Source organism: Podarcis muralis, chromosome 13, assembly GCF_964188315.1.
Source record: "Podarcis muralis chromosome 13, rPodMur119.hap1.1, whole genome shotgun sequence".
Taxonomy (NCBI): domain Eukaryota; kingdom Metazoa; phylum Chordata; class Lepidosauria; order Squamata; family Lacertidae; genus Podarcis; species Podarcis muralis.
In genome coordinates this window covers 46,440,948-46,468,770 of record NC_135667.1, presented here as the reverse complement: position 1 = coordinate 46,468,770, position 27,823 = coordinate 46,440,948, and the positions used below count along the sequence as shown (strand labels likewise).

Genomic DNA, 27,823 nt, shown 5'->3' with positions numbered 1-27,823 from the left:
TCCCAACCTTGGGCCTCCAGCTGTTTTTGGACTACAACTCCCATCATCCCTAGCTAGCAAGACCAGTGGTCAGGGATGATGGGAATTGTAGTTCAAAAACAGCTGGAGGTCCAAGGTTGGGAAACACTGGTGTAGTGCTTAAGAGCCGTAATCTGGGGAACCGGGTTCGCGTCTCCACTCCTCCACTTGCAGCTGCTGGGTGACCTTGGGCCAGTCACACTTCTTTGAAGTCTCTCAGCCCCACACACCCCACAGAGTGTTTGTTGTGGGGGAGGAAGGGAAAGGAGAAAGTTGGCCGCTTTGAGACTCCTTAAAGGGAGTGAGAGGCGGGATATCAAATCCAAACTCTTCTTCTTCTCGGCCCCTAGGATTTGGCTCCTATGGGCTGATGCGTTTCCGTGCGCTCCAGGAACCCAGAGTACGCTTTGGTGTGCATGCAAATCGTGCGCGTGTGGGGGGGACATTGCACCCCCCCACACACAACTTGCCCGCCCACCCCTCCTCTCCTTCCGGCCTTTCCTTTCGCAAAGTGGGCGGTCTCTGGGACGCGACTTTCGCTTTCGTTTCCCTTTCGTTGCTGTTGTGGATGTTGCCCCGGCCACCCTCCTTCGAAGGTAGGTGCCTTTGCGCGCCCGGCGTCCCATCTTCCCCCTTGCTTCTGCGGCTGCCACCCCTCTTCTCCGTCTGAACACCCCCCCACACCCAGGATTTCTTGCAGAGCACCCCCAGGATAGAGGCGATCGGACCTTTTTCGTCCCTTTCTCCTTCCCTCTAGGTTTCCTGCAAATCCGGCGCGCCATCGGGTCGACAAAAGCGTTTTCTCCCGCTTCCGTGGCTGCCTTTTAGTCTTGCCTCCCCCTCATTAGGCGCCCAGCCAGCCCCCTTTTCCTCGGGGCAGATGATATGCAAGGGTTTGCAAGCTTTCCGCACTTTTAAAAACCGGGCCCCACATGTTGGTGTGGGGTCTGCTCGGAGCCATCGCTGACCCGTTGCCGGAGCAGCTGTGCGCCCTTAGCAACGCCCCAGCCTGCTTTTCCAAGGCCGAAGAGCAAGTTTCTGCAACCCGGGCGCTTCCGATCCCCTTTTGCTGACTGCTTCACTGCTTCCCAAGTTCAGATCGCCCAGGGAGCAGCCGCCAGCCAGACCCCCAGCGTTACTGCACGCCGAAATTTGTGGATGAAATCCCGCAGGCTTCACATGCAAGGCTTGCCCACCCTTCTGCTCTAGATCAGCCTCGCCCAACCTGGTGCTCTCCACAGTTTTTGCGCTACAATTCCCATCTGCCCCAAACATCTGGTTGGGGAATCTCCCATCAACTTGGAGGCGGTGCAGTGCTTTGCTACAGAATCCGGAAGTACAGTGGTACCTTGGGTAACATACGCTTCAGGTTACATACGCTTCAGGTTACAGACTCCGCTAACCCAGAAATAGTACCTCGGGTTAAGAACTTTGCTTCAGGATGAGAACAGAAATCGTGCGACGGCGGCGCAGCAGCAGCAGGAGGCCCCATTAGCTGAAGTGGTGCTTCAGGTTAAGAACAGTTTCAGGTTAATAAGAACGGACCTCTGGAACGAATTAAGTACTTAACCCGAGGTACCACTGTAGTCTGAATCGTTGCTTCTGGCTTGAGTTCACTAAAGCGTCTCCCCATCTTCATTACAGGATTATTTGCAAAGCTTGCAGCCGGCTGTGTATGTGATTGAGCGCTTCCAAAGTGCTACTACAAGCAATGAATTAATTAGCAACAATTCTGCTTTAATGAATTATCATCTGGCTTCGTAGACATTCATTTATGTGAGCTTAAAAAAACCAACAACACTTGTGTGCTTTGAATGTGACTTTAAAACCTTTCTGGAAAGTTTACACTGAACAGCCAAGTATACAACTTTTTCAGTAAATCCACATTTTCCAAAGAAACGGCAACCTTTTCACAAACGGTTAAAAGCTCTGATAAAGCGCAATGGAACTTCCCCTTTCCTCATATCCCCACGTCCCATCCCCCCCCGATCTGTTCTGGGGATTTACGCAAGCCCCCGGAACAGATTGTGGGGTATAGATAGAGGTGAGAGAGATTACACCCTATTGTGCAGGTATAAGACTTTGTGCCAACAGAACAACTTACTTGGATACAACTCACAGTTTTGTGATTTCCGTTAAGCTTGCTGGAATCAAATGGCCTTCCTCAGCTTCTTGAAGGTCATACCGTATTTTTCGTCCCATAGGACGCTCCGTCCCATAGGACGCGCCTAGTTTTTTGGGGGGGGAATAAAGGAAATTTATTTTCCCTTTATTTCCCCCCCAAAAGCAGGTCGGGGAAACCGAACCAGGTTGAGGAACAGTGGGATGGGGTCGCTGCCCCTCCCTGCTGTCCCCCGAGCTTGTGGGGCTGGCCGATGTCTGCCCGGCGCAAGGGGCGCTCTGCTTCAGGGTGCCCCGCCCGCCGGGTGGCAGGCTGCTATCCGCAGTGTGGGGAACTCCCGCAGGGCTGCCTAGGCTGCGGATGTGTTCCCGAAGCGCCGGGCGCTCTGCTTTCAGGGCACCCGACGCTCCAGGAAGCAGGCTGCTATCCGGGACCTCCTGCAGGGCTTCCTAGGCTGTGGATGTCTTCCTGAAGCCTGGAGAGCGAGGGGGGTCGGTGCGCACCGACCCCTCTCGCTCTCCAAGCTTCAGCGAAAGCCTGCATTCGCCCCATAGGAGGCACCCAGATTTCCCCTTCATTTTTGGAGGGGGAAAAGTGTGTCCTATAGGGCGAAAAATACGGTAAATGTAAGGCTGGTTGCTTCTCCTTGGATGGGTGACACGACTGGAAAGGCCCTGCTTTTTTGTGCCAGGCAGACTTAACGAAATGGTACTTTAAAGTCATAGTTGTTTATTTCTTTGAATTCTGATGGGAGGGCGTTCCACAAGGCGGGTGCCACTACCGAGAAGGCCCTCTGCCTGGTTCCCTGTAGCTTTGCTTCTCGCAGGGAGGGAACCGACAGAAGGTCCTTGGTGCTGGACCTCTGTGTCTGGGCTGAACAATGGGGGTGGAGACGCTCCTTCAGGTATACTGGGCTGAGGCCGTTTAGGGCTTTAAAGGTCAGCACCAACACTTTGAATTGTGCTCGGAAACGTACTGGGAGCCAATGTAGGTCTTTCAAGACCGGTGTTATGCGGTCTTGGCGGCCACTCCCAGTCATCAGTCTAGCTGCTGCATTCTGGATTAGTTGTAGTTTCCAGGTCACCTTCAAAGGTAGCCCCACATAGAGTGCATTGCAGTAGTCCAAGCGAGAGATAATTAGAGCATACACCACTCTGGTGAGACAGTCCGCAGGCAGATAGGGTCTCAGCCTGCGTACCAGGTGGAGCTGATAAACACAATTCTGGACACAGAATTGACCCGCGCCTCCATGGACAGCTGTGGGTCCAAAATGACTCCCAGGCTGCACACCTGGTCCTTCAGGGGCACAGTTACCTCATTCAGGACCAGGGAGTCCTCCACACCCGCCCGCCTCCTGTCCCCCCAAAACAGTACTTCTGTCTTGTCAAGATTCAACCTCAATCTGTTAGCCACCATCCATCCTCCAACCGCCTCTAGGCACTCACACAGGACATCCACTGCCTTCACTGGTTCTGATTAAAAAGAGAGGTAGAGCTGGGTATCATCTGCATACTGATGAACACCCAGTCCAAGCCCCCTGATCATCTCTCCCAGCGGCTGCATGTAGATGTTGAAAAGCATGAAATTATTGTGTGGTTTAATAAGTTAACTGTTTATATTTAGACAGCTTTTCTGCTGTACTCTATTGGAAGGAGAAAAATAATCATGAGTAACAATTTAAACAATTTATTCAACTAAAACAATAACGTTATAGCATATGTATCCATGTTTGTTAACTGATGTGGTTAAACAATTTTTCAAATAAAAAAAAACTTAGACTGAGTTTTAGCACACATGAAAAACTTAAAACAAATCCTTATTTCCTCATGAATGTAACTAAAATAGAAAACTATCTTCAGAATTTTTTTCCTCCAAAAGCATTTTTTAAAAAAATCTGATTTAAATAAAAAAATATCCGATTTAAATTTTTAAAAAATCGTTTGAAATTCTGGCCCAGTCATCCTCCGCCATGGAGGTGCTGTGGAATTGTCGGGGTCAAGGTAACCATTGACAGGGGATTTGAAGAACAAAATGAAAGGTGACCTGGTCCTTCTTATTGTTCTGGAAAAACAGTGCCTTTTTTGCACTTATAATCCCTTAATGCCATACAAACATGACCCTGCTTTCTTGACCTTCCTTCTGGGGGTGGGTGGGACTCAGGTTTGCTGTCCCTGTCCCTGTATTCCATTTCGGCTTAATGAGGTTTTTGTTTCTTAAATAATAATTAAAAAAAAGAATATTTGAAAGCCCTGAGGCACCATGAATATTTATAGCAGGCGCAAACACCCCCGTTGCATGTTAATGGGCTCTCTGGTGAATAATGCAAGAGCCGAGAGTCGGGCTTGGCACCTGCGCCGGGGCAAGAAGGCCTTTGAGGGAGCGGACAAAATGGCTCCTCGCCCTCAAGATGCGAGGCAAGGCCTTCTCTCGCTGCATTATTCATGCCACCGTCGGCTTTGCAGACAGGCCTGGCTGGGTCAGCTAACAGAGTCCCATTTGTTTGCCGCCGTGGCGAGCCGACAAAATGTGGCGGACGTCTGGCCGGGGGATAAATTGGGCAGGGGGAGGGGAGTAGGCATTTGCCCCTGACAAGCTGGTGAGGCAAAATTTTAAATTTCCTTCCTTAAAAAAAAGACACCCACCCACACCCAACACGTGTTAAACAAGGCTGAGAAGTATTCTTTCGCACCACAACCAACATCTGAAGATAATTCGCCTCACAGCTGCACATCTTTTCGCAGGTTGGCAGCTGTGGGGCAAAGGCAAAAGCGATATTATCTCTGCATTTATGTTTGAGGCCGAAGGGGGAGCAGTTATTGGGTTGTTGTTTTTATTTTGACTACAATGGTACCTTGGTTCTCAAACTGAATCTGTTCCAGAAGTCCGTTCCAAAACCAAGGCGCTCTTTCCCATAGGAAGTAATGCAAAATGGATTAATCCGTTCCAGACTTTTAAAAACAACCCCTGAAACATCAATTTAACATGAATTTTACTATCTAATGAGACCATTGATCCATAAAATGAAAGCAGTAAACTATATGTACTGCAGTCACTCACTCAATCAGTCAGTCAGTAGCTGAACTGGGTTCCATAGAGTCACAATTTTTTAAAAAAAGCCATAAAAACAAAAATGCAAAATAAATAGCAAAAACAGACCTCAGTGTAACACTCAAATCGGAAGCATAACTCTTAAAACGGAGCATGTTCGGCTTCCGAAAAAAGTTTGCAAACCAGAACGCTTACTTCCTGGTTTGCAGTGTTTTGGGTTCCAAGTTGTTTGAGTACCAAGGCATTTGAGAACCAAGGTGCCAGTGTATATATATTGTGGTTTTTATGTTGATCTTTTCTGTGAACCACCCTGAGACCTCTGGGTATAGGGCAGTATATAAATTCAATTAATAATAATAATAATAAATATTGAACTTTTGGGTGTGCCAAGAAAAGATGGCAAATGCTTCCATTTTCCCCAAATCGTGCTTCGTTTCCAACAGGAAAAGGTTGAGGGAGAAAGTATTTTCCACCTCCCTGCCTCATCCTCTGTTCAAAACATTTGTGGAGGTTGAGTTTTGCAGCTCAGCTGCCTAGAAATGTCTCTGGAGATTTTATATCTCTTGAACGGGGTGTGAGTTATTTCCACCCCAGTGGCGGTCTTCCTCCAGATATCTGTCTTGAAGCTGCCACTGCCCAGCAGAGATAATGGTGGGGCCATAGCTCTGTGCTGGTGCATCAGCCTTGAACACAGAAGATTTCATTCCCAGCATCTCCCGGGATAGCTAGCAATGTCCGCTGTCTGAAAATATAAAATTTTATATTTTATATTGACCAAGTAATAACCATAAATAAATAAGAATAAAAATGTGCACCCCCCATTATAACTATCCAACCTCCCAAAATTTCAACACCTCTTGCGATGGTTTGACCCCTTCCCGTTTTAACAGTACAGATTCTACAAACACCCTCCATATCTCCTCAAAATCATTTCTCCTGCCTATTCCCCATTTTACCATAATGGCACATTTTAATTTATCAATAGCTAAATCCCACACCTCTTTGGATCATTCTTCCATTTTATATTCTGCTTGCCCCTTCCACTTCCTAGCTATCATAATCCGGGCAGCTGTCAATAAATTTGTGAGCAAGTCCTTCCTAGCCTGCGAACCTTCCACCCCATTGTAAATTGATGATAAAGCCACTTCCGGGCCTGCCCAGGAGGTGGGGTTGCGGGCTTCACGCCCACCCCACATGAGCGGGGGCTGGTCCCAGCCCCCACGAGAGCAGGGGAATCCCGGTTGAGTCTGCCCCCCCAGCCAGCCAATCAGCTGGCTGGCTGGGGGGGTGTGGGCTGCCCTATTTAGGGCCGGCACAGAGGGGGCTTGCCCTCTTTTCGCCGGCTCATCCCCACGTTTTCCCCCCCAAAAAGGGTACATATTTACACCCCCACCACATGTGAATATAATTCCCTGTTTCCTAGCATCCTCTCCAACATAGCACTGAATAATGCTGCTGATTTCTTTAAAAAAATTTAACAATTTCAACATAACAAAATATCAAAACATCTCATATTTATTATTTCCCCCCCTTTCCCCCACCTCCCCATCAAACCCCCTCCCCCGATACTTCCCTCAGCTCTTCTCTCTGATTTCTCAACTCATATTGTCCACCGCATACTGTAAAATTGTATAAATCCTTATATTATCTGTCTACTGTGTTAACAATCAATAAATTTGTATATGTTTATTCTAAACCTGCCAAGGAGTCCAATTCATTTTGTTGTCTTTTCAAGTAGTTTGTAAAAAGTTCCCATTCTTCTTTGAAGTCACAGTTGTCCTTATCTCACAATTTGTACTGTTTAGCCATTTCTGCATAGTTCATCAATTTGTCCCAATTCGTTGGGATTTCCTCATTCTTCCATCCTTGTGCTATCAAGACTCTTGCCGCTGTTGTTGCATACATAAATAAGTTCTTTGTTTTCCTTGGCAGGTCTTGTCCTACAATCCCTAACAAAAATGCTTCTGAGTTTTTTTACAACATTTTCTTCAATTCATTATATATCATTTCCCAAAATTTCCAGAATAATGCTGATGGTTTCTGAGCCTCCTGCAAACATGGTTAGACTATTGGTTGACTCTTAGGTTTCCTCTACAGGTTTGGCAGCATGTCTACCTGCCGTACCGTTTGCGTCCGAGGCTACCCTGCCGACTTACCGCCGGAGCGTGTGTCCGATAAGCTGATGATCCACTTTCTGCGAGCACGCAATGGAGGTGGAGAAATTGCCAGCATTGAATTTCCACCCGAATCCCCAGGCTGTGCTATGGTTACCTTTGAGGATGCAACAGGTCACTAGACGAGGAGCAAATTTGTTTGGTATACTGATGGGGTGGGGAGTGGGTAGCTTACAGGTGAAACTCGGAAAATTAGAATATTGTGGAAAAGTTCATTTATTTCAGTAATTCAACTTAAAAGGTGAAACTAATATACTGTGCTTCCTTAAGGCCAGGGTCAACGCAGCCATCTACCAGGAGATTTTGGAGCACTTCATGCTTCCTTCCGCAGACGAGCTTTATGGGGATGCTGACTTCATTTTCCAGCAGGACTTTGTCACCTGCCCACACTGCCCAAAGTACCAAAACCTGGTTCAATGCCCATGGGATTACTGTGCTTGATTGGCCAGCAAACCCGCCTGACCTGAACCCCATAGAGAATCTATCGGGCATTGCCAAGAGAAAGATGAGACACATGAGACCGAGCAATGCAGAAGAGCTGAAGGCTGCTATTGAAGCATCCTGGTCTTCCATAACACCTCAGCAGTGCCACAGGCTGATAGCATCCATGCCACGCCGCATTGAGGCAGTAATTGATGCAAAAGGGGCCCAAACCAAGTACTGAGTACATGTGCATGCTTCTACTTCTCAGAGGTCCAATATTGCTCTATTTGCAGTCCTTGTTTTACTGATTTCATTTAATATTCTAATTTTCTGTTAATTTGGGGTTTTCATCAGCTGTACGCCATAAACATCACAATTACAACAAATAATGGCTTGACATATCTCGCTTTGCATGTCATGAGTCTATCTCATATATTAGTTTCACTTTTTAAGTTGAATTACTGAAATAAATGAACTTTTCCACAATATTCTAATTTTCCGAGTTTCACCTGTATGTTCATATATAAAACTGAACGTACGAGTGCAGTGGTAACATTAGGAAACTTGTGGCCACTTTCACACCATACACAGAAAGAACCATGGCACCACTTCAGATGGTGATAGCTCCCCCCACAGAATCCTGGGAACTGTAGTTCGCTAAGGGTGCTGGGAGCTGTTATGAGACCCCCCCCCCCATTCTCCCAGAGTTGCAATTCCCATAGCAATCTAACAATAATGCCTCTTTACAGAGATTTCTTGAGAATTGTAGCTCTGTGATGGGGAAAGGCTTATCCTAAGAACTAATCGCAGAAATATAGACACAACACCTAGGCTAATAACTTTTAAATCATATGTAATAGAATAATGATATCATTCAAAAGGTGGAAAGAAATCTATTGGAGTTCATATATACAGTGGTGCCTCGCAAGACAAAATTAATCCGTTCCGCGAGTCTCTTCGTCTTGCGGTTTTTTCGTCTTGCGAAGCACGGCTATTAGCGGCTTAGTGGCTATTAACGGCTTAGCGGCTTTAAGAAAAAGGAAACAAACTCGCAAGAACTCGCAAGACATTTCGTCTTGCGAAGCAAGCCCATAGGGAAATTCATCTTGCGGAACAACTCAAAAAACGGAAAACCCTTTCGTCTAGCGAGTTTTTCGTCTTGCGAGGCATTCCTCTTGCGGTGCACCACTGTACAATGTAAAAGACTAGTGGCGCAGAACGTCAAGCCATGCGTTCAAGATAGGCGTCAAAGGTCAGTCTCACAGTGGTCATTCAAAGGTTTCAACAAAAGACGTCTCAAAAGTAAGGTTCTCTCAAATGTTTTTGAAAAGTTCCAACAGAAGACGTCCCAAAAGTCTCAAGGACAGTGTTTCCGGAATGATACTACTGTTTCGTGATAGTCTTCCATCAGCTGAAAATACGATACAAAGCATACAACCAATGAATAATAACAGAATTGAGCTATCCGCATACACGTTACATATTAAAACAGAATATACAAAACAAAGTGTATGAAGAATGGGACGTACCCAATATTTTTCACAAAAATATGTAAGTAAGATTCATAAGAACTGTCAGCACCCTTAACAAACTACATCTCCCAGAAACGGAGGAAGCCGTGGTTGCTTAAAGTGGGGTCATCGTGCTTTGAATATATGGTGTGAGTGTGGCCTGTATGTGTCATTTTCCCTTGCACATAGAGATGGTTAAATTTTGCATCATGTCTGCAAACCAGTTGAACAGCTCCCAATTTTTGCAATGTAAATTTCCACGCGCCAATTCCATGTTGCAGAATTTGTAAGATGTTTCCCCCTTAAATATTGCAAGTTCTTGCTGGAATATTAGTGGAGGTTTGAGAAATCCACACCCCAAATCTTACATGGCTTCGCTTTTCTCAACAACATAAAAAAATGGGTTTGAAAGATGACAGTGACTCGGAGATTATCTGGTGTTGGACTGCAGGGAAAATGGATAACTTGGTTTTCAAGTCAATTTGAGGGGCTTGAAATGCAAATCTTTCTGGGCAAGCCAAAGCATTGTGCTAACTTTCTCCTCCTTACCAATAGTGCACCCACAAGCTAAAATCATAGAAGGGGCCACAAGGGTCATTTAGTCCAATCCACCTGCAATTCAGAATCTTTTGCCCAGTGTGGATCTTGAACCCACGACCGTGAGTGTCTCATGCTCTACCGAATGAACCATTCTGCTCTGGAAACGAAAAATCTGCGCAAGCTGAAAAGATTCAGTTGGATAGACAGAATCTTTAATTTCAGAATTTTGAAATGTGAATTTTGAGCTAAGGATTTCGGGAAGCAACACTGAGAATTTGAGTGAGAATCAAAGGTCTGAGAAAGGTGGAACAGAAGTGTGTGGAGATCAAATGCAATGCGATTTTGCCCTGCCTCCAAGTTTGTTGGTGAGGGGGTGAGTTGTTGCCAGCTTCTGTTGATTGCTGTTTTTTTCTCATTCAGTGACTCAGCAGGTACTGAAGGCCAAAAAGCATGTCTTGACTATCAACGGGAACAAGTACCCTTTGGAAGTGACACAGAGCGCCACTGAATTGAACCCCAACGAGGTAATAAAGAGGTTGAGAGGCCTGTTGTCAGGGTGGGGGAGCTTGACTTTGCAGATGCATAAAGGTAAAGGGACCCCTGACCGTTAGGTCCATTCGTGGCCGACTCTGGGGTTGCGACGCTCATCTCGCTTTATTGGCTGAGGGAGCCGGCGTACAGCTTCTGGGTCATGTGGCCAGCATGACTAAGCCGCTTCTGGCGAAGCAGAGCAGCGCACGGAAACGCCGTTTACCTTCCCGCCGGAGCGGTACCTATTTATCTACTTGCACTTTGTGCTTGCGGACTGCTAGGTTGGCAGGAGCTGGGACCGAGCAATGGGAGCTCACCCTGTCTTGGGGATTCGAACCGCCAACCTTCTGATCGGCAAGTCCTAGGCTCTGTGGTTTAGCCCACAGCGCCACCCGCGTCCCTTGCAGTTGCATAGACTGGCACAAAAGAAAAGGCTCATCGTGGAAACCCCAGTTCTGCAATCTGATCAGATAACACAGATTAAAAAGCTTGCATAATGATGTTTTGCTAGCCTTGAGACATAGAAAGCAACAGCGATGAGCACCACTTAGCCCGCACATATGCTCTGCTTAACACATGCCCACTCACCATAAGGGCAAGACACTTGTTTTCGTTTCATTTTTAATGTGAACACTGTTATGTAGTAGGTTTCCTGCGTTCTAAACCTTTTAGTTTCTGAGTCATTAGTCTTCATCGCCACACTTTTAAATATATATTTTAATACATTTTTATTAGTTTTTTTAACATATCATTTCCAGCAATCATTTAACATAACTTCTTATCTTATACAATATTTTAGACTTCCGTCAACAACCTCTGATGATTTTCCGCTCTTTATCACTTATGCTGCATTTCTTAATTTCTCTATTACTCTTAATTACAATTAACTAATAATTCTCCTCATAGTCTTTCTGGCAATATTTCAAATAGTCCTCATTACAAAACTTCTTGCATTCCTACTAGCGTAATCTGTTCCTTACAATTCCTTTTCAAATAATTCATATATTTACTCCAATCTCTTAAGAATCTCTGGTCCTGCAGGTTTCGAATTCTTCCTGTTAATTTATCTAATTCTGCATAGTCCATTAATTTCATCCACCATTCTTCTTTCGTCGGTAATTTCTCTTACTTCCATTTTTGTGCCAGCCACACTTTTAAATATTATCTCTACTGCCTCCACCACGCCTCTTTTCTGTGTGGAAGGTAGGATTTTCGCTTTGTGGCACATATTCGGGTGCCCCAAGCACTTTGCTTGAATCGAGGGTTTTTCTGCCCCAGAGAGCTGAATGTTGTATTCCCATAAATACTATGTGCTGAAGTGGTTATCTAAAAAAGGCATAGTTCATAGAAGTAGGATAGAAGTAACATGTGGATCAGTCTTTGGGAGGAGTTGTGTATCCGTTGTACCAAGAGTGCAAAAGTACATGGCCGTGGGGCGAAGAGGAGCTGCATCCCATGCACTTGGGCACTGTTTATCTGCAGCTGGGAGAAGCGGGTGGCGCTGGGGTCTAAACCACTGAGCCTCTTGGGCTTGCCGATCGGAAGGTCGGTGGTTCGAATCCCCGCGACGGGGTGAGCTCCCGTTGCTCGGTCCCAGCTCCTGCCAACCTAGCAGTTCGAAAGCACGTCAAAGTGAAAGTAGATAAATTGGTACCGCTCTGGTGGGAAGGTAAACGGCATTTCCGTGTGCTCTGGCACTCTGGTATCCATCACGGTGTTCTGTTGTGCCAGAAGTGGTTTAGTCATGCTGGCCACATGACCTGGAAAACTGCGGACAAACGCCGGCTCCCTCGGCCTAAAAGCGAGATGAGCGCCGCAACCCCATAGTCGCCTTTGACTGGACTTAACCATCCAGGGGTCCTTTACTTTTTTAAAAAAAATCTACAGCCCACTCCCCTTCTGTGGGAGCTCACAAGGACTCAGCTCTGGAACCTAATTTCTGAATGCCAGGGCCCAGCCTCTGACACAGGTGACAGCATCATTAAAAATCATTGTGATACAGTGATTTATTCAGAACATGTACATTTAAAAAGGAGGGTTTTTTGGGTGGAACAAAATGAAGGTCTTTTTAAATGCAAGTGGATGGATTGTGATTGTGCTGATTTCCCTTGAAAACTCCAGTTTCAAGTTCATGCAGAACTAGTCATTACATTATCTTTAAATAATACAACTGAGATATTTCTAAAACTGGGGTGCCAGGGGGCTGGCTTTTTCTTAAGCTCACCTCAGTATAGCATCTCCCTTGATGGGAAAATGGATATCCTTGCAACAGAAGCCCAGCTTCTAGGGCAATGATGGCCAAACTTGGCCCTCCAGCTGTTTTGGGACTACAATTCCCATCATCCCTGACCACTGGTCCTGTTAGCTAGGGATGATGGGAGTTGTAGTACAAAAACAAACAAACAGCTGGAGGGCCAAGTTTGGCCATCACTGCTCTAGGGACAACGTCTGGAATGTGCACAACACATGAGTAATAACTGTGCATTCATTGCCCTGAAAGTTGATTATGTCGACTGGGCCAGTATCCTTCCCTTTGGCAACCTTGGTGGTAACTGTGGTGGAAAAGGAACAGTTTCTGTTGCAGCAGGAAATGCCTCTTTCTCTTGACTCTGCTTGCTGAATTATTGACCGGTCTTCACATCCACTGTTTGTCCTGTCTGTCCAAAATCTTCACAAGCATCTGCGCTGTGTAAGGATTATCATTGTCTGTATTATTATTTAAAAAGAAAGCTGCCAAACCTATTATTAACAACTTCAGTTTGGCAGGGTCAGTGGAGACCGCTTTTGGCTGAGTGGCACAATACTTTCAAACAGAGAAAAGGGCCATAACCAGGGCTTTTTTAAAGTCAGTACTCACAGTACTCACAGAAATTTTCGGCACCTCTCATTTGGGCGCCATTGCTATTCTAAGAGAAGATGAAGAGTTTGGATTTGATATCCCGCTTTATCACTACCCGAAGGAGTCTCAAAGCGGCCAACTTTCTCCTTTCCCTTCCTCCCCCACAACAAACACTCTGTGAGGTGAGTGGGGCTGAGAGACTTCAGAGAAGTGTGACTGGCCCAAGGTCACCCAGCAGCTGCATGTGGAGGAGCGGAGACGCGAACCCGGTTCACCAGATTACGAGTCTATCGCTCTTAACCACTACACCACACTGGCGTTCGTGGTGTGTTACGGCACCTCTTTTTCTAGAAAAATAGCACTGGTTATAACTCTGCAAGAAGAACACTGTTAAAGAGGGGTTTAGTGATTTATTTATTTTTAAACCCATACACAGTGCTGAAGTTCTTGAATATAAGCTCATAGAATATAAGCTCATAGAGCCAACATCCTTTGGAGGTGAGTGGGAAGAATTTGTAGCATTTTCTAACTTGATGCTGAAACTGAGCCATGAGCTTCTCTTCAGCTGGTTGCATGCATGCAGAGTTATGATTAAAGGTAAAGGTACCCCTGCCCGTACGGGCCAGTCTTGACAGACTCTAGGGTTGTGCGCCCATCTCACTTAAGAGGCCGGGGGCCAGCGCTGTCTGAAGACACTTCCGGGTTACGTGGCCAGCATGACAAGCTGCATCTGGCGAGCCAGCACAGCACACGGAACGCCGTTTACCTTCCCGCTAGTAAGCGGTCCCTATTTATCTACTTGCACCTGGGGGTGCTTTCGAACTGCTAGGTTGGCAGGCGCTGGGACCGAACAACGGGAGCGCACCCCACCGCGGGGATTCGAACCGCCGACCATGCGATCGGCAAGTCCTAGGCGCTGAGGTTTTACCCTTTGGAGTTATGATTAGTGTGTGCTAGAAAGCAGGAAAACAACTCCCCCCTCTTTTGGGGGGGGGGTAAGTGAATGCACTTACTGGCAGTGTCTCATCTCTGCATAACAGGTATGGATACACAAAACGTCAGACTGGCCACAGAGAGCCAGCGAAGAGCTGGGTGTGGATTATGGAGATCTGCTCAGCCTTGCAAGGTTTTCCCTCCTCTCAAAAGTCAGTTCATCTCAAAAGTCAAACCTGGTTCCAATCTATGAAACTGCAACAGGTTAATCTCCTGTAATCAGCCCCTGAGGAACAGCAGGGATGCAAAGGAACATCTGAATTCATCTTTAGAAATTTAGTAGTTGGGAAAGTTGCTGTGAGCAGTTCTGTCCACAGAGTGGCAACAAAAGACAACTTTTAAAATAATATTATCTTCGTTACGGGGTGGTTGTGTTGTGGGGGGGGACGACCCATCATTTGTAATACGTTTAAGCACAGACAGAGGGCATTTCTAAGCCTACAAGTTGATTTTACACATCTGGGATTATGGAGCCTGTAAATGCTGTTTAGAGGGAAGGTTCCCTGCTCACATTTTCTGCTATCTGAATTGTTCGGTGTTGATTGATTGGAGTCACTGGACTTTGGAGTGACTATTTACTCAGCAGAGCTGGAAATGCACTTTGAACATGCTCACGCACACACACTACGCAATGGGTTTTTTTGATTGTGCACCCAAAATAATAACAACACATGAATCATGACATGGGGATCATACCAGAAGAGGGGAAGGGTAGATCCTAGCTGATTAGGAAGCATGCTTGCTATTTTAAATTGGGGGTGGGAAGCATTGGGCCTTCAGGACAATTGCAGCCATCCAGGTCCCCCCTGCCCTAGCCACACACCCTCTTCTTAGGCCAAACCCCTCAGTGGCCCAGCTCCATGTCCTCTTCAAGAGTGCTTTGGCTGGCGTGTGAATTTTTACTCTTGCTTAACTGGGACCACTGCCCAGAAAATCACCTAGGAGGGAGTGTGAGCCTCTGACCAGAATTATTATTATTATTATTATTATTATTATTATTATTATTATTAATACCTCACCCTCTCTGGCCAGAGCCAGGCTCAGGGCGGCTAACACCAATAAAATAAAATCACAGTAAAAACATAATAGGGGAAAAAGAGGGGGGGGGAAACCAATTTAAAATACACATTAAAATGCAATTTAAAATGCAGCCTCGTTCCACCACATCGGGGCCAGTGCTGAAAAGGCCCTGGCCCTAGTTGAGACCAATCTAACCTCTTTGAGGCTCAGGACCTCCAAAGTGTTGTTATTTGTGGACCTTAAGGTCCTTCGCGGGGCATACCAGGAGAGGCAGTCCCGTAGGTACGTGGGTCCTAAGCCGCATAGGGCCTCCATACTTAGTATGGAATAGAGGGGTGCTGAAAGTATGAGTTGTGGGTTGTTGGGTAATATGGTTTGATGTTGTCTGGGCTGGTGTTGGGGTGGGGATCTCAGAGGTGCAGTCTATGGAGGTAAAGAGACTCCCCACGCCTGGTTTCAATCAAAAGGGAAATGGAGGAGGCAGACTATCCCACCTAACCTCTCTGCAAACCTGCAACATACATACATACATACATACATACATACATACATACATAAAAGGTAAAGGTACCCCTGCCCGTACGGGCCAGTCTTGCCAGACTCTAGGGTTGTGCGCCCATCTCACTCAAGAGGCCGGGGGCCAGCGCTGTCCGTAGTCCCATGGTGTTCTTTACCTAGTATGTTAATAGTGTTAAGGTTTAGACTTACAGTCATACCTCGGGTTACAGACCCTTCAGGTTGTGTTTTTTCAGGTTACAGACAGGTTACTTCTGGGTTTCAGCGGTGGCGCATGTGCAGAAGCGCTAAATCACACTTCGTACATGCGCAGAAGTGCCGAATCGCAACCCCCGCGTGCACAGACGCGGCACTGCGGGTTGCGAACTTGCCTCCTGCACGGATCACGTTGGCAACCCGAGTGTCCACTGTACTATAAGTTATTGTAAGTTTAAGTTAAGTCTTCGGCAACTGGTTTTCTTATGGACAGTGCCAATCCTGACTGTATTGGATTGGTGACCATTATGCTCATTTGCCTTCAGTAGCAGTAAAGCTCTGCGGGATAAAATATAATTGCCTCTCGTCTATTTTTTCGGGAATCCTGCAACGTGTTTTAAGTTTTCGCTATGCTAACTATACTTTGGACTTCTGCTCTGGGTCAGTACTGAGTAGAATTCCATGACACATAATTCCATCCTTGACATTCCACCTAAGCAGCTCTTGCTTTCCTCCTCAGATCTTTGTACGCGTCTGCATGAAGGTGGACTATGGCCGCTTCCCTGATGGAAAAGACATCCTGGATAGTCTGTGCCAGCGGTATGAGGGCATCCACATCAACTTCAACACTCAGGAGATGACCTGCACTGTCAAAGGCTCCTTTGTGGAGTTGCAGGCCTTCAGTTCTGAGCTGCTGAGGTGCCTCAACAGCAAGCAAAGGGCTGGCGTTCTCTTTGCGAACGGAGGCAGACCTGCTGAGAAGGCTGCGGGAGATGGCGTCTCGCACCAGGAGGAGACTCGGGCAGAGAAGAAGAGGAAAAAGAAGAGGGACGAGGAGGAGAAGGCTGCAGCAGGCCCATTAGAAGTCCAGGAGTCTGCAGAGAGCGTCATGGAGCCCCTGGAGGACTTCTCCTTAGCAATAGACTCAGACATCTACCTCTACATGCAGAAGTTCTGCAGTGAGGAATTGGGCAACATTTTCCACAAGCAGCAGGTGGGTGTTGTGGACGTCCACAGCGACGGCATCACCACCCTCTACCTGCGAGCAGCATCAAATGGGGCTGGGGGAGTTAGCGCCCTAGTTTCGGCCCACCTGGCGCTCTCCCAGCTTTCTCAGCAACTGGAGGGCACCCTGCGGAAAGAGAAGGTCCACAAGCGAGATTTGGGGATCGACGGCGGCAGGAGTTTTCCAGCAGAGCTACAAAGCCTCTACCCTCTGCTGCTGATTCAGGAGGAGGAGGAGGATTTCTGCCTCATTGGGAATTTGGCGGAAGTTTCCCAAGCCAAGCGGCACATCCAGGAACTGATTGCCGCAAGGGGGGCAGCGCAGGATCACCGGAGACCCGGCGTTCCCCAGGCAGCGTACCTCCAGGGCCCTAGCTCTCTGCCAGCTCAGCTAGAGTCGCCGGCGGAGTCCGTGCCAAAGAAGCTGAGCTCGCCAAAGCCCAACAGCAAAGCCGAGCACAAGCTGGCTGCCAACTTTTCAAGTCGGGGTAGCCTACCGGCATGGCTGCCAGCTGCCAGCTTGTTTCCAGCCACAGAACGCCCGGCTCCAGAGAGCGAGCGTTCCCTGCCGTTTTTGCCCGCTGCTACTGAACCAAAGAGCCAGATCAGGCAAACTCTGGAATTCCGGAAAGCACCGCAAGGGATGAAAGCAAATCACTCGTCGTCCTCACCTGCAGGCACCATGTTGAGTTCTGAGGGCTGGGCAAGCCTCGGTCTCACAGAGCCTCCATCCCTCCATGGGGTCACAAGCTCCTTCAGATCCTTGAACCTGTTTGACACCACGGGGGCTGCCGACTTCAGAGTTTCCGAAACGAGGCCCCACCTCAGAAGGTCCAGCAGCCTCTCGCTGCAGAAGTCTCTAAGCGGCAATGAGTCCATGCCTGAGCCCAGGCTTGCAGCTCAGGTCAGTGCAGCCCACCTGAAGCAGGAGTCTCAGGAATATCCCCACCGTACTTTGCAGAAGGAGATCAGAAAGGATGGGTTGACACAGGTGGAGTACAGTCAGGAAATGGAGTCTCCGATTACCAAACAAAGGCACTCTTTGCACGCTGTCCAAAGCGATAACGGGAGTCCTTCAGGCATGCAAAAAGCAGAGGCCCTCGGAGAGTCTTGTGCTTACATTTACGACAGCTTCACCTACACTGAGCTGGCCATGGATGGACCAGAGGATGAGGCCCTGGGTGAATTGTGTAGGTACCTGAAAAATTTCGACGACCGCATTGTCGTCAGCCGGGATAGGTACAAGCTGGGCCTTACGTACCCCCGCGAGGAGAAGTTGCAGGTCCTGGAAGTGTTCCGCTTGTTCTCTGCCCGCCGGATGGCTGCCCTGTCCGAGCAGACTCCCTTCCGTGATGGGAAAATTCAGGGCGAGACATCGGCTGCAGGGAGCGCTCAGCAGCCGAATGAGAGCAGGAGAGCCAGCCTGCTAGAGAGCTCCCTTGGCCCGGACAGCCTTGCCGGAGACACATCGCCCTCCCAGGCTCAGAGACAGGGCAGCGGTTTCCAGCCTGCGCCGGTGCAGAATTTCCCAAGTGACCACAGAGCATGGCAGAGTGAGGCCCTCGACCAAACCCCGGGTGCCAGCAAGCAGGGCCGCTCCAGGAGACTGTTGGCCGAGAGCAGGCAGGGCTTGCCAGACAAGTTCCATTTTGCGAGAGACTGCAATAAGGAGGGGAGCAGCCAGGAAGCAGAGAGGGCCCCGCGGGGCTCCTTGCCTGACCTGCCACGGCACTCTTCTCCCCCAGCTGGAGAGGGGCTTGCCTCAGATTTGGGCCTGAGAACCACCAGCCTAGGAAGCGAGTCGGCGGCTGAAGAGTGTGTGCTGTGCCAAAACAGCCATCCCGCCCCGCCCCATGCCTCCTGCCCCCACAAGCCTTGCAGGGCGCGAATCCCGGAAGGGAGAGCTTCGCTAACCCACCACGGGGCCTCTGCCGGCATTCCCGGAACCTTTGGAGCTTCCACCATATCGCAAAGCCTCCCTGGGTATATCCGAGATCCGACACTCAAAATAACATACAACATTCCTGACGGAGTGCAACAAGTAAGTACCCAGCTGCCTGCTCCCTCCGTTCCGTCCCATCCCGTCTTCGATAATTATCAAGCTGTATTTGAACTCTGCAATGTATGCTCCATAGTGCATTTTGCAAAGGTTATGGGTCCCGCCAGCAGGAGGGAAAGTCAGAGGGTCTCATCCTAAGCTGGCACCAGCTTACCTACTTAACAACTTGCATACACTGTATTTAACCTTCCATTTGTGTTGCGTTAACAGATTATATGTGGGAGAATGTGAATTGAATTGGGGAGCGGGTGGCGCTGTGGTCTAAACCACTGAGCCGCTTGGGTTTGCCGATTGAAAGGTTGGCGGTTCAAATCCACATGACAGGATGAGCTCCTGTTGCTCTGTCCCAGCTCTCCTGTCAACCTAGCAGTTCAAAAGAACACCAGTACAAGTAGATAAATAGGTACCACTGCGGCAGGAAGGTAAACGGCATTTCTGTGTGCTCTGGTTTCCGTCACGGTGTCCCGTTGCGCCAGAAGCGGTTTAGTCATGCTGGCCACATGACCCGGAAAGCTGTCTGTGGACAAATGCCAGCTCCCTTGGCCTGAAAAGCAAGATGGATGCCACAACCCCATAGTCTCCTTTGACTGGACTTAACTATCCAGGGGTCCTTTACCTTTTAGACTCAGTACTTAACTTTTCATTTGTGTTGCGTTAACAGATTATATATGAGATAATGTGAATTGAATAGCCGTTAGGAATAATGTCAGTTGAGCAGCGCATGTGCATAACAACCAACAATTGTGCACATTCTCTAGTCAATGTGCAAAAATCTCCAGCTGGCCTTGAGGAATGTGTTTTATCAGGACAGGGTTTTGTATATTCTTTAGATAATATGCATAATCCCTATGACTCATCAGAGAATCTGCGCATGTTGGCAAATTCACTTATAGCGCCCAGTCAATATACATGGTCTCCAAGAAACAACAGCCTTAGTTTCTGTTGCTCATTAATGTAGTCTTTTCAAGGTGTCACAACTGGGTGTGGGCCAATCAGAAATCTTTCAGCTTGAAATAGATTGTATGCATAGTCTCGGAAGTGATTTTAGAGAATGAGGTATTGTAAATATGTACAATGACTGGTTGTTTTGTGCATCAGCTGCTCAGTTCATCTTGCACCTAATATATGTGTGTGTGTGTGTGTGTGTGTGTGTGTGTGTGTCAGTTTTTGGGCGGTTCCTCTGCACGGAGCACGGAGCTGAGAGGGTGCAAAATTGAGAAGATCCATAAGTGAGAAGATCCATTTGGGGCCACCAAATTTTTGCCTCACACAGGGTGCCATATTATGAAAGATTACCCAAGTCCGTCCTTGATTACCGCAAGCTCCAGAATACCTTTTAGAAAATACAAGTGTTAAGGTTTATATCCCAGCTTCCCTCAAAGAAGTTCAAGGCTTTCCCATTTGTGAGGTCGGTTAGGCACAACACCACCCAGTGGAAATTCATGACCAAGTGGAGATTTGAACCTGTTTCTTCCCAGCCCTCTGCAAAGAGCCATATTTTGACGCCCTGTTCTGTGTGTCTCATATAATCTGCGCGTGGCTACCTTCGTCTTGAGTTAGAATTCCCTGCCAGCAATTCTAATTGCTGGCTGAATCTCCCACAGTCTGATCCTCTGCTCTGAATGAGCAGCATGGTTCCAGGTCCTTTGCCAGCAACTTCAAGATGGTGGCGAAACACCAATAGCAATGCTTCTTTTGTATGGAAGACTTTATAGATGCTGCCCTAGATGAAATTTAGATGTTGCAGCCGGGCATAGCAGGATTCCATAGCATCAGTAAATTGAACGGTAGCTTGTTTTCACATAAATTTGTTTTGCTAGCTATGAGGAAGGAGTGTTGGAATGTTCAGCAGCTGCATTCTGCGTTTGATGAGTGGATGGAGGGCAGACATTAAAGGTAAAGGGACCCCTGACCATTAGGTCCAGTCACGGACGACTCTGGGGTTGCGGCGCTCATCTCGCTTTATTGGCCGAGGGAGCCGGCGTACAGCTTCCGGGTCATGTGGCCAGCATGACTAAGCCGCTTCTGGCGAACCAGAGCAGCGTACGGAAACATTGTTTACCTTCCCTCCAGAGCAGTGCCTATTTATCGACTTGCACTTTGACGTGCTTTCGAACTGCTAGGTTGGCAGGAGCAGGGACCGAGCAACGGGAGCTCACCCCGTCACGGGGATTTGAACCGCCGACCTTCTGATCGGCAAGCCTGTAAGGCTCAGTGGTTTAACCCACAGCGCCACCTGTGTCCCATTACTCCTTGCCTATGTTCACACCTTTTAGGATTTTTGTTGGGGGGGCAGGCTTTTTTTGTGGGTGGGAGATGAGTTTTATATTGATTTGTAATGGTTTTTCCTTATTTGGGAGGCAACTGCCCCCTCTAGACTAGGCCCATGGGAGGAGCAGAGGAAGGAAGAAAGGTTGGAAGGAGGCCACAGTCGGAAAAGGGTTGTGAAACACTGGTCTGTCATACTCTTTACTCCGTCCTCTTTCTATTCTTACCATGCTCCATCCTGCACCAGTTCAAAATTATCTCTTCTTTGAAAACTGAATACAGTGGTACCTTGGGTTATATACGCTTCAGGTTACAGACTCCGTTAACCCAAAAATATTACCTCTGGTTAAGAACTTTGCTTCAGGATGAGAACAGAAATCGTGCAGTGGCAGCGGGAGGCCCCATTAGCTAAAGTGGTGCTTCAGGTTAAGAACAGTTTCAGGTGAAGAAGGGACCTCCAGAACGAATTAAGTACTTAACCCGAGGTACCACTGTAATGGCATGGTAAAGACGAGGCTAGCCCCATCCATTGGCTAAATAAGGAACAGCTCGCTTTCCTCTTCCCTCCCCAATCCTTTTTCCTTTTGCACTGTATTCACAACTACGCCATACATTTGAAGCACATGATTTCTCCCAAATAATCCTGGGAATGAGAGCTACAATTCCCAGCACACTTAACAAACTACAGTTACCAGGATTCTTTGGGGAAAGCTATGCAGATGGTGTAAAGCAGTCCCTTGTCTCACCTTCTTTCACAATCCTCTGTCATCAGCCATGTGCCTGTTGCCTTTTCCACTCTGCTGATAACTTAGGGTTGCCATATTTCAGTTTCAGGTGAAGAAGGGACCTCTGGAACGAATTACTTAACCCGAGGTACCACTGTATTTGCAGAGATAAGGCAGAGCAATGGCATTCCAGCCCCTTAATATGAATGCCCTGGGATTAAGCTCAGCTTTTGGGGAGTTCCTTTCCACTACACACAGAGAGAAGAGACAGAGACAAGGGACTTGCAGGTGACTTCGTCATCTTTCTGTTCAAGTTTTTTTATATATATATAAAAAACCCTCTTCTTCCCAAAGGCTGGAGACCCTTTCCCAGGACATCTGTACCGAGGGGGCCACTTCGAGGCCTTTCTCCCAGACAACACAGAGGGCCGGCGGTTGATGGTGCTCCTGCACAAAGCTTTTGAGCGCGGTCTGACGTTCCGTATCAGATCCTGCGGTTTGGAGGAGAGGGTGACTTGGGGACCCATCCCCCACAAGACCTCCATGGAGGGGGGCAAGGCCAGGTACCGTATTTTCGCTCCGTAAGACGCACCTAACCATAAGACGCACCTAGTTTTTAGAGGAGGAAAACAAAAAAAAAATTATATTCTGAATGAAACAGTGGCTGTATGATTTTTGTGGTTCATGCTGTGGCCACAGACACGTGATTTGACCATGAGTTTGGGGTAGCCAAATGCAAAAATCTTGAGAACCCATGTGAATCCGTGCTTTGTAACCACGTTTTTGCGCCATTGCAGCCCCATGAAAAACAGTGGGTGCGTGATTTTTTTGGTGCAGGCTGTAGCCATGGACGTGCTATGTGATCTGATGGTGAATTTGGGGTGACCCAATGCAAAAGTCCTGAGGATCCATGGGCTTTTACCTCCCCCTTCCCAGACAGCCTCCTTTATTGCTAGCCTCCCTTATCTCTCTCCCCAATCGCTTACTGATCAACTGCTTCCTTTCAACAGTCCCTTCCCTCTTGTTTGCCTTAGTGTCTTTTCCTTAGCTGGAGCAGTTTTTTGCTCCTCCTTTTCTTCTAATTTCTCTCCTCAATGCTTTAGTCTTCCTGTCTCCTCTCCTTGCAAGTTCTCTGTCTTTACCTCCCCCCTCCCAGGCAGCCTCCTTTATTGCTAGCGTCCTTTATCTCTCTCCCCGATCGCTTGCCATCAGTGGCTTTGTTTCAACACCCACTTCCCTCTTTCAAAAAAAAAGAAAAAAGGATGATTTGCTTTTTGCCCCTGGGCAATTCAGCTCCAGGGACCACGCATTCGCTCCATAAGACACACAGACAATTCCCCTTACTTTTTAGGAAGAAAAAAGTGTGTCTTGTGGAGCAAAAAATAGGGTAGGTGTTCTATGGGTGGCCAGGGTAGTGATGTTCAGCAACCTCCCACAAGGCCTCAGGGGTGGCCTTCTGAGGTCGACAGGAAAGGGACGACAAAGGAACTCTGGAATTTGAAGAATGGGATTGCCAGGACAGGAAAGGAGTCAGAGGCAGGTGCGTCCGAGGAGGAAGGGTGTTGAGGGGAGAGGATGATCATAAGGTAAAGGTACCCCTGCCCGTACGGGCCAGTCTTGACAGACTCTAGGGTTGTGCGCTCATCTCGCTTAAGAGGCCGGGGGCCAGCGCTGTCCGGAGACACTTCCGGGTCACGTGGCCAGCGTGACATTGCTGCTCTGGCAAGCCAGAGCTGCACACGGAAACGCCGTTTACCTTCCCGCTAGTAAGCGGTCCCTATTTATCTACTTGCACCCGGGGGTGCTTTCGAACTGCTAGGTTGGCAGGCGCTGGGACCGAACAACGGGAGCGCACCCCGCCGCGGGGATTCGAACCGCCGACCTTTCGATCGGCAAGCCCTAGGCGCTGAGGCTTTTACCCACAGCGCCACCCGCGTCCTTGAGGATGATCATAGAAAGCCTTAGACCAAGGATGGCCAGTGGAAGAACCTCTCTCCCTGGCTGGTGTTTCCAGCAGCCGCTGTTCAGAAGAAGCACTGCTGCCTCTAATGATGGAGGCACAGGAGAGCTGAATGTCAATGTGAAAGGAATGCAAATATCGGCCTTTGTGGTGGGAAAAGGCTTCTAGACGTTATGGCAGGTGCAAAGATATGCTTGGCAGCATATAGGCAGTTCCTGCTAAAATCCCCAAAGCCAGGGAGGTTGCAGAACAATCCCCCCCCACAATTGAGGGATGGAGAGCTTCGGGTTCTTGTCTTTTCCTTCCCCTAGCATGAATTATGCAGATTTCCTTAATTTACATAATGCATTACAGGCCAGGGAAAAGGGATCGGGCCTCTTCTGCACAATTTCATTTTATTCCTTAGCATGAAGCAAGCACACAAATTCTTAGTGTTTTTAAGTGCCGTCTGTTTCCAAATTTTCCATCTCGTGGGGCAGGTATTGTAAATCTTTAGACTGCGGCACCATGATCCCATGCTGCACCTTGTTCAGAGCTCAGCCACTTTTCTCCAGCTGCTAAGTGCCTTCATTTCATGGTAGAGAGACACTGGGCAATGTTCGCTTGTCATCTCCCTGTTTTCTAGGAATTTCAGCTGCTGAGAATTTCAGCTTTGCATGGGGCCCCTGTGGTTAAACCATTCCATCCCCTGTTTAGTGTCTTCCCTGAGATCCTTCACAGGATAGCCCAGTTGGAGCGGTGGAATATACAGTGGTGCCCCGCAAGACGAATGCCTCGCAAGACGAAAAACTCGCTAGACGAAAGGGTTTTCCGTTTTTTGAGTCGTTCCGCAAGACGAATTTCCCTATGGGCTTGCTTCACAAGATGAAACGTCTTGCGAGTTCTTGCGAGTTTGTTTCCTTTTTCTTAAAGCCGCTAAGCCGTTAATAGCCGCTAAGCCGTTAATAGCTGCTAAGCCGCTAATAGCTGCTAAGCCCCTAATAGCCGTGCTTCGCAAGACGAAAAAACCGCAAGACGAAGAGACTCGCGGAACGGATTAATTTCGTCTTGCGAGGCACCACTGTATATGCCACGGTTCCAGGAAAAGGGTTGCACTGAATGGCTTCATCCCACAGCCCACACCTGGTTTGCTTCTTTGCTTGCAGAAACGGCTACCCAGACAGCCATTACCTCCAGCAGCTGAGTCTGAAGCTGAAAGAGCTGAACATCGAATGAAGGCAGACCCTCCTCCAAGCACCTTGGGAGCTCAGCAGCTTCCCCATCTCCCAAAGCCCATGCTGGCATCTTGAGGAATTTGCCACAAGACACACTCAATCCTTAATCAGGATCTTTCCACCATTAACGTCTCCCAGCACTTCTGCCTTTGGCCTTCCGGGCTTCTTGCTACATTCAGAGCACCTGAAGGCCTTTCCACGCAAAGGGATCTTGACACGAGGACTTGCCGTTTCGTTGTTCTTCTGTTGTAGGAGAATGTCAGGAGTGCGTGCAGGAGCCGGGCCCTGGGACCAGTAGGGCTTCGCAGGACTGGGGCCTTCTTAAGTTTGCTCTGGAGAGGCAAGGCACAACCACACAGGTGAGGCCACTTGGTAATCTGGTGGCTAGAGCCGGAAGGGATATAAGGTCACCTTTCCCTTTGGCTCTTTACCGCAGCAACACGTTTCCTGCCTTGCTGCGTTTGGCTTCGTGACTCCTTGCTTCTTGATCCTCGGACCCCTGACTCCTTGCTCTCTGACACTTGGACTCTTGGCTTCCTGACTCCTGGCTTCTGGACTCCCGTTCCTGCTCCCACCCCGCCATCTTGCCCCCGGTCCCGACGTCCCCAGCCGGGCCTTCGATCGCCCGTGAACCGGACTGTGACAGAGAAGCTCTTTGACATGAGGGCTGTTCACAGGCCTTCTGAAGGGGTACAAGCCACATGAGAGGACTGCTGCATTTGCTTTGGTGGTGTACTCAACCAAGCAGTCATAAGATGCCATCACATTACTAATAGGTCATGCCACAGAGTCTGAGGGAGCTCCCTGTCCCGGCTCCTGCCTCAAAACACGCAATCAGAGTCTCTTACTTGGAAGTAAGAAATAGATTTGTATACGGGCTCAGCAGCCGTGTTTCAGGAGCAGGGCAAGTAGTTCAGAACTGGATTTAAGTGGCATAGATGTCCCAACAAGTTTCCAGGCCCTGCCCTCCAAGCTTCTAAAGACTAGAGGCTGATGTAAGCGCTTGCTTGGACGGACTCCCTTGCCATGCGGAAATGTCAGAATTGCAAACACATGCTCTGTTGGTGCGGGTGGATCTGGTCCTATCCGCAAAGGCAGCAACTGGTTGTAGGTGACAGGGCTGCCCCTACCCTCCCGGGCTACCCATCCATTCCCAATCTTTGCAGAGGCTCTCTGATCTGCAGGAAGGTCAGGCTGGGGGTGGGAAGAGCCAGAATCCCTCCTTCCCCTTGGGGAAGAAAGGAGAGATCCCGCTCCCCACTGGCTTTTTCCTTCTCCTGCATCAGAGCCCACCAGGCAGGCGTTTATGTAAGAGCAATCCTCACACAAAAGGGAAGGGGGCAAGGAAGTGGGATGAAGGCCTCCCTTGCTCAGGTCCCCTTGCAAGCATTGAAAGCATTGAGTTATTTGTGCATCTGATTCAGTGCCAGGCCTAAAGCTACACTATTACTGGGAGAAGAGGACAAAGGAACGTGGGGAGGCTCTCCGAGGCCTTCAGATCTCGGCGTTGTGATCTCGCTCCTAGCCTTGCAGGGAGAATTGTCCTCAGGGAGGGAGGGGTTAAAAAGCAAGCACTTACAGTAGACCTGCCGCTTACTGGCATGCATTCAGTTTGACACACCTGGCAAGTTGCGGTTCTACTGTAAATAAAAGCTCTTGTCCTGTGTCTCCACTTGTGCCTTGTAGCTTGAGTGTTTGAGAAACTTGCAAATAAAGCTGTATTAATTCTCCAGTCTTGCTTCCTTCTCCATGATGGCCAGGTTGCCCAGTCTGCTGTACATTGCAAGGTTTGCTTATCTTTAAATGCGGCTGTAACTGTAATGGACCCTGTGTTGCACCGATAGACCAAATATATACCTTAGAACAGCGCTTCTCAAATGTTTTTCCATGTACCACTCAAAAAATAGCTGATGGCAGACAACTGGTCTGCCTGTTATAGAAATCATAACACACTGTGCTGGGTGAATTTGATTGCATTTCCGGTTTTAATGTGTTATCGCATTACAATTGCATTCCATAGAATTCAAATTGTAATACAATATGCGAAGAATAAAAGCAATAAGATTACAAATAAAAACCAGTATGAATATGTAACACAGACATGTTGTGGGCCATATGAAAGAAGTTTTCTGCCTTAGAAAGTTGCAAGACGAAAGTTGAACTCCAGAATCTATTCCAGGCTTCCTCAACCTCGGCCCTCCAGATGTTTTGAGACTACAGTTCCCATCATCCCTGACCATTGGTCCTGCTAGCTAGGGATCATGGGAGTGGTAGGCCAAAAACATCTGGAGGGCCGGATTTGAGGAAGCCTGATATTCTGAATGCAAGGACACACAGCACCTAGAAATTGTGAAGTTATAATAAAGAGAAGTTTTATTTTTATCCTGCCTGGCCACAGTTTTATAACTCTTCCTTTGGGTTGTCTTTTTTTCTGAACCCAAAATGTGCCAAGTCTTTCTTCACATGTAGAGTACCATTATATTATTATTTCCCCCCCAGTTGGCAGATGTGGTAAGTTACAGCCATGTGAATATCGGTGCACATATTCCTGTACCTCTCCCTGCCAGCTGTGGATCTGGAAACTTCCCAGAAAACGCAAATAAAGGATTCTCATTCTTGGCTGCAAAGCTCAGAGTGAATAACCACCAAACTGCTTTTGAAT

General features: G+C 48.1%; 1 protein-coding gene across 3 annotated transcripts; it reads left to right on the top strand.

The window, feature by feature from the left end:
- The first annotated feature begins 489 nt into the window (after positions 1-489).
- On the top strand, positions 490-27,543 carry LOC114582320 (uncharacterized). 3 transcript variants are annotated; one of them, XM_028703257.2, is made up of 7 exons: positions 533-614; positions 1,663-1,794; positions 7,286-7,476; positions 10,257-10,360; positions 16,451-18,976; positions 22,342-22,550; positions 25,093-27,543. In XM_028703257.2, coding segments are annotated over exons 2-7 (3,102 nt in total). In that variant the 5' UTR covers positions 533-614; positions 1,663-1,792; the 3' UTR covers positions 25,163-27,543. The 3 variants fall into 3 exon arrangements, with proteins under 3 accessions (XP_028559091.2, XP_028559090.2, XP_028559092.2); XM_028703258.2 differs by lacking the exon at positions 1,663-1,794 and having other exon boundaries at positions 490-614; XM_028703259.2 differs by lacking the exons at positions 533-614; positions 1,663-1,794 and having other exon boundaries at positions 7,292-7,504.
- Positions 27,544-27,823: the final 280 nt, after the last annotated feature.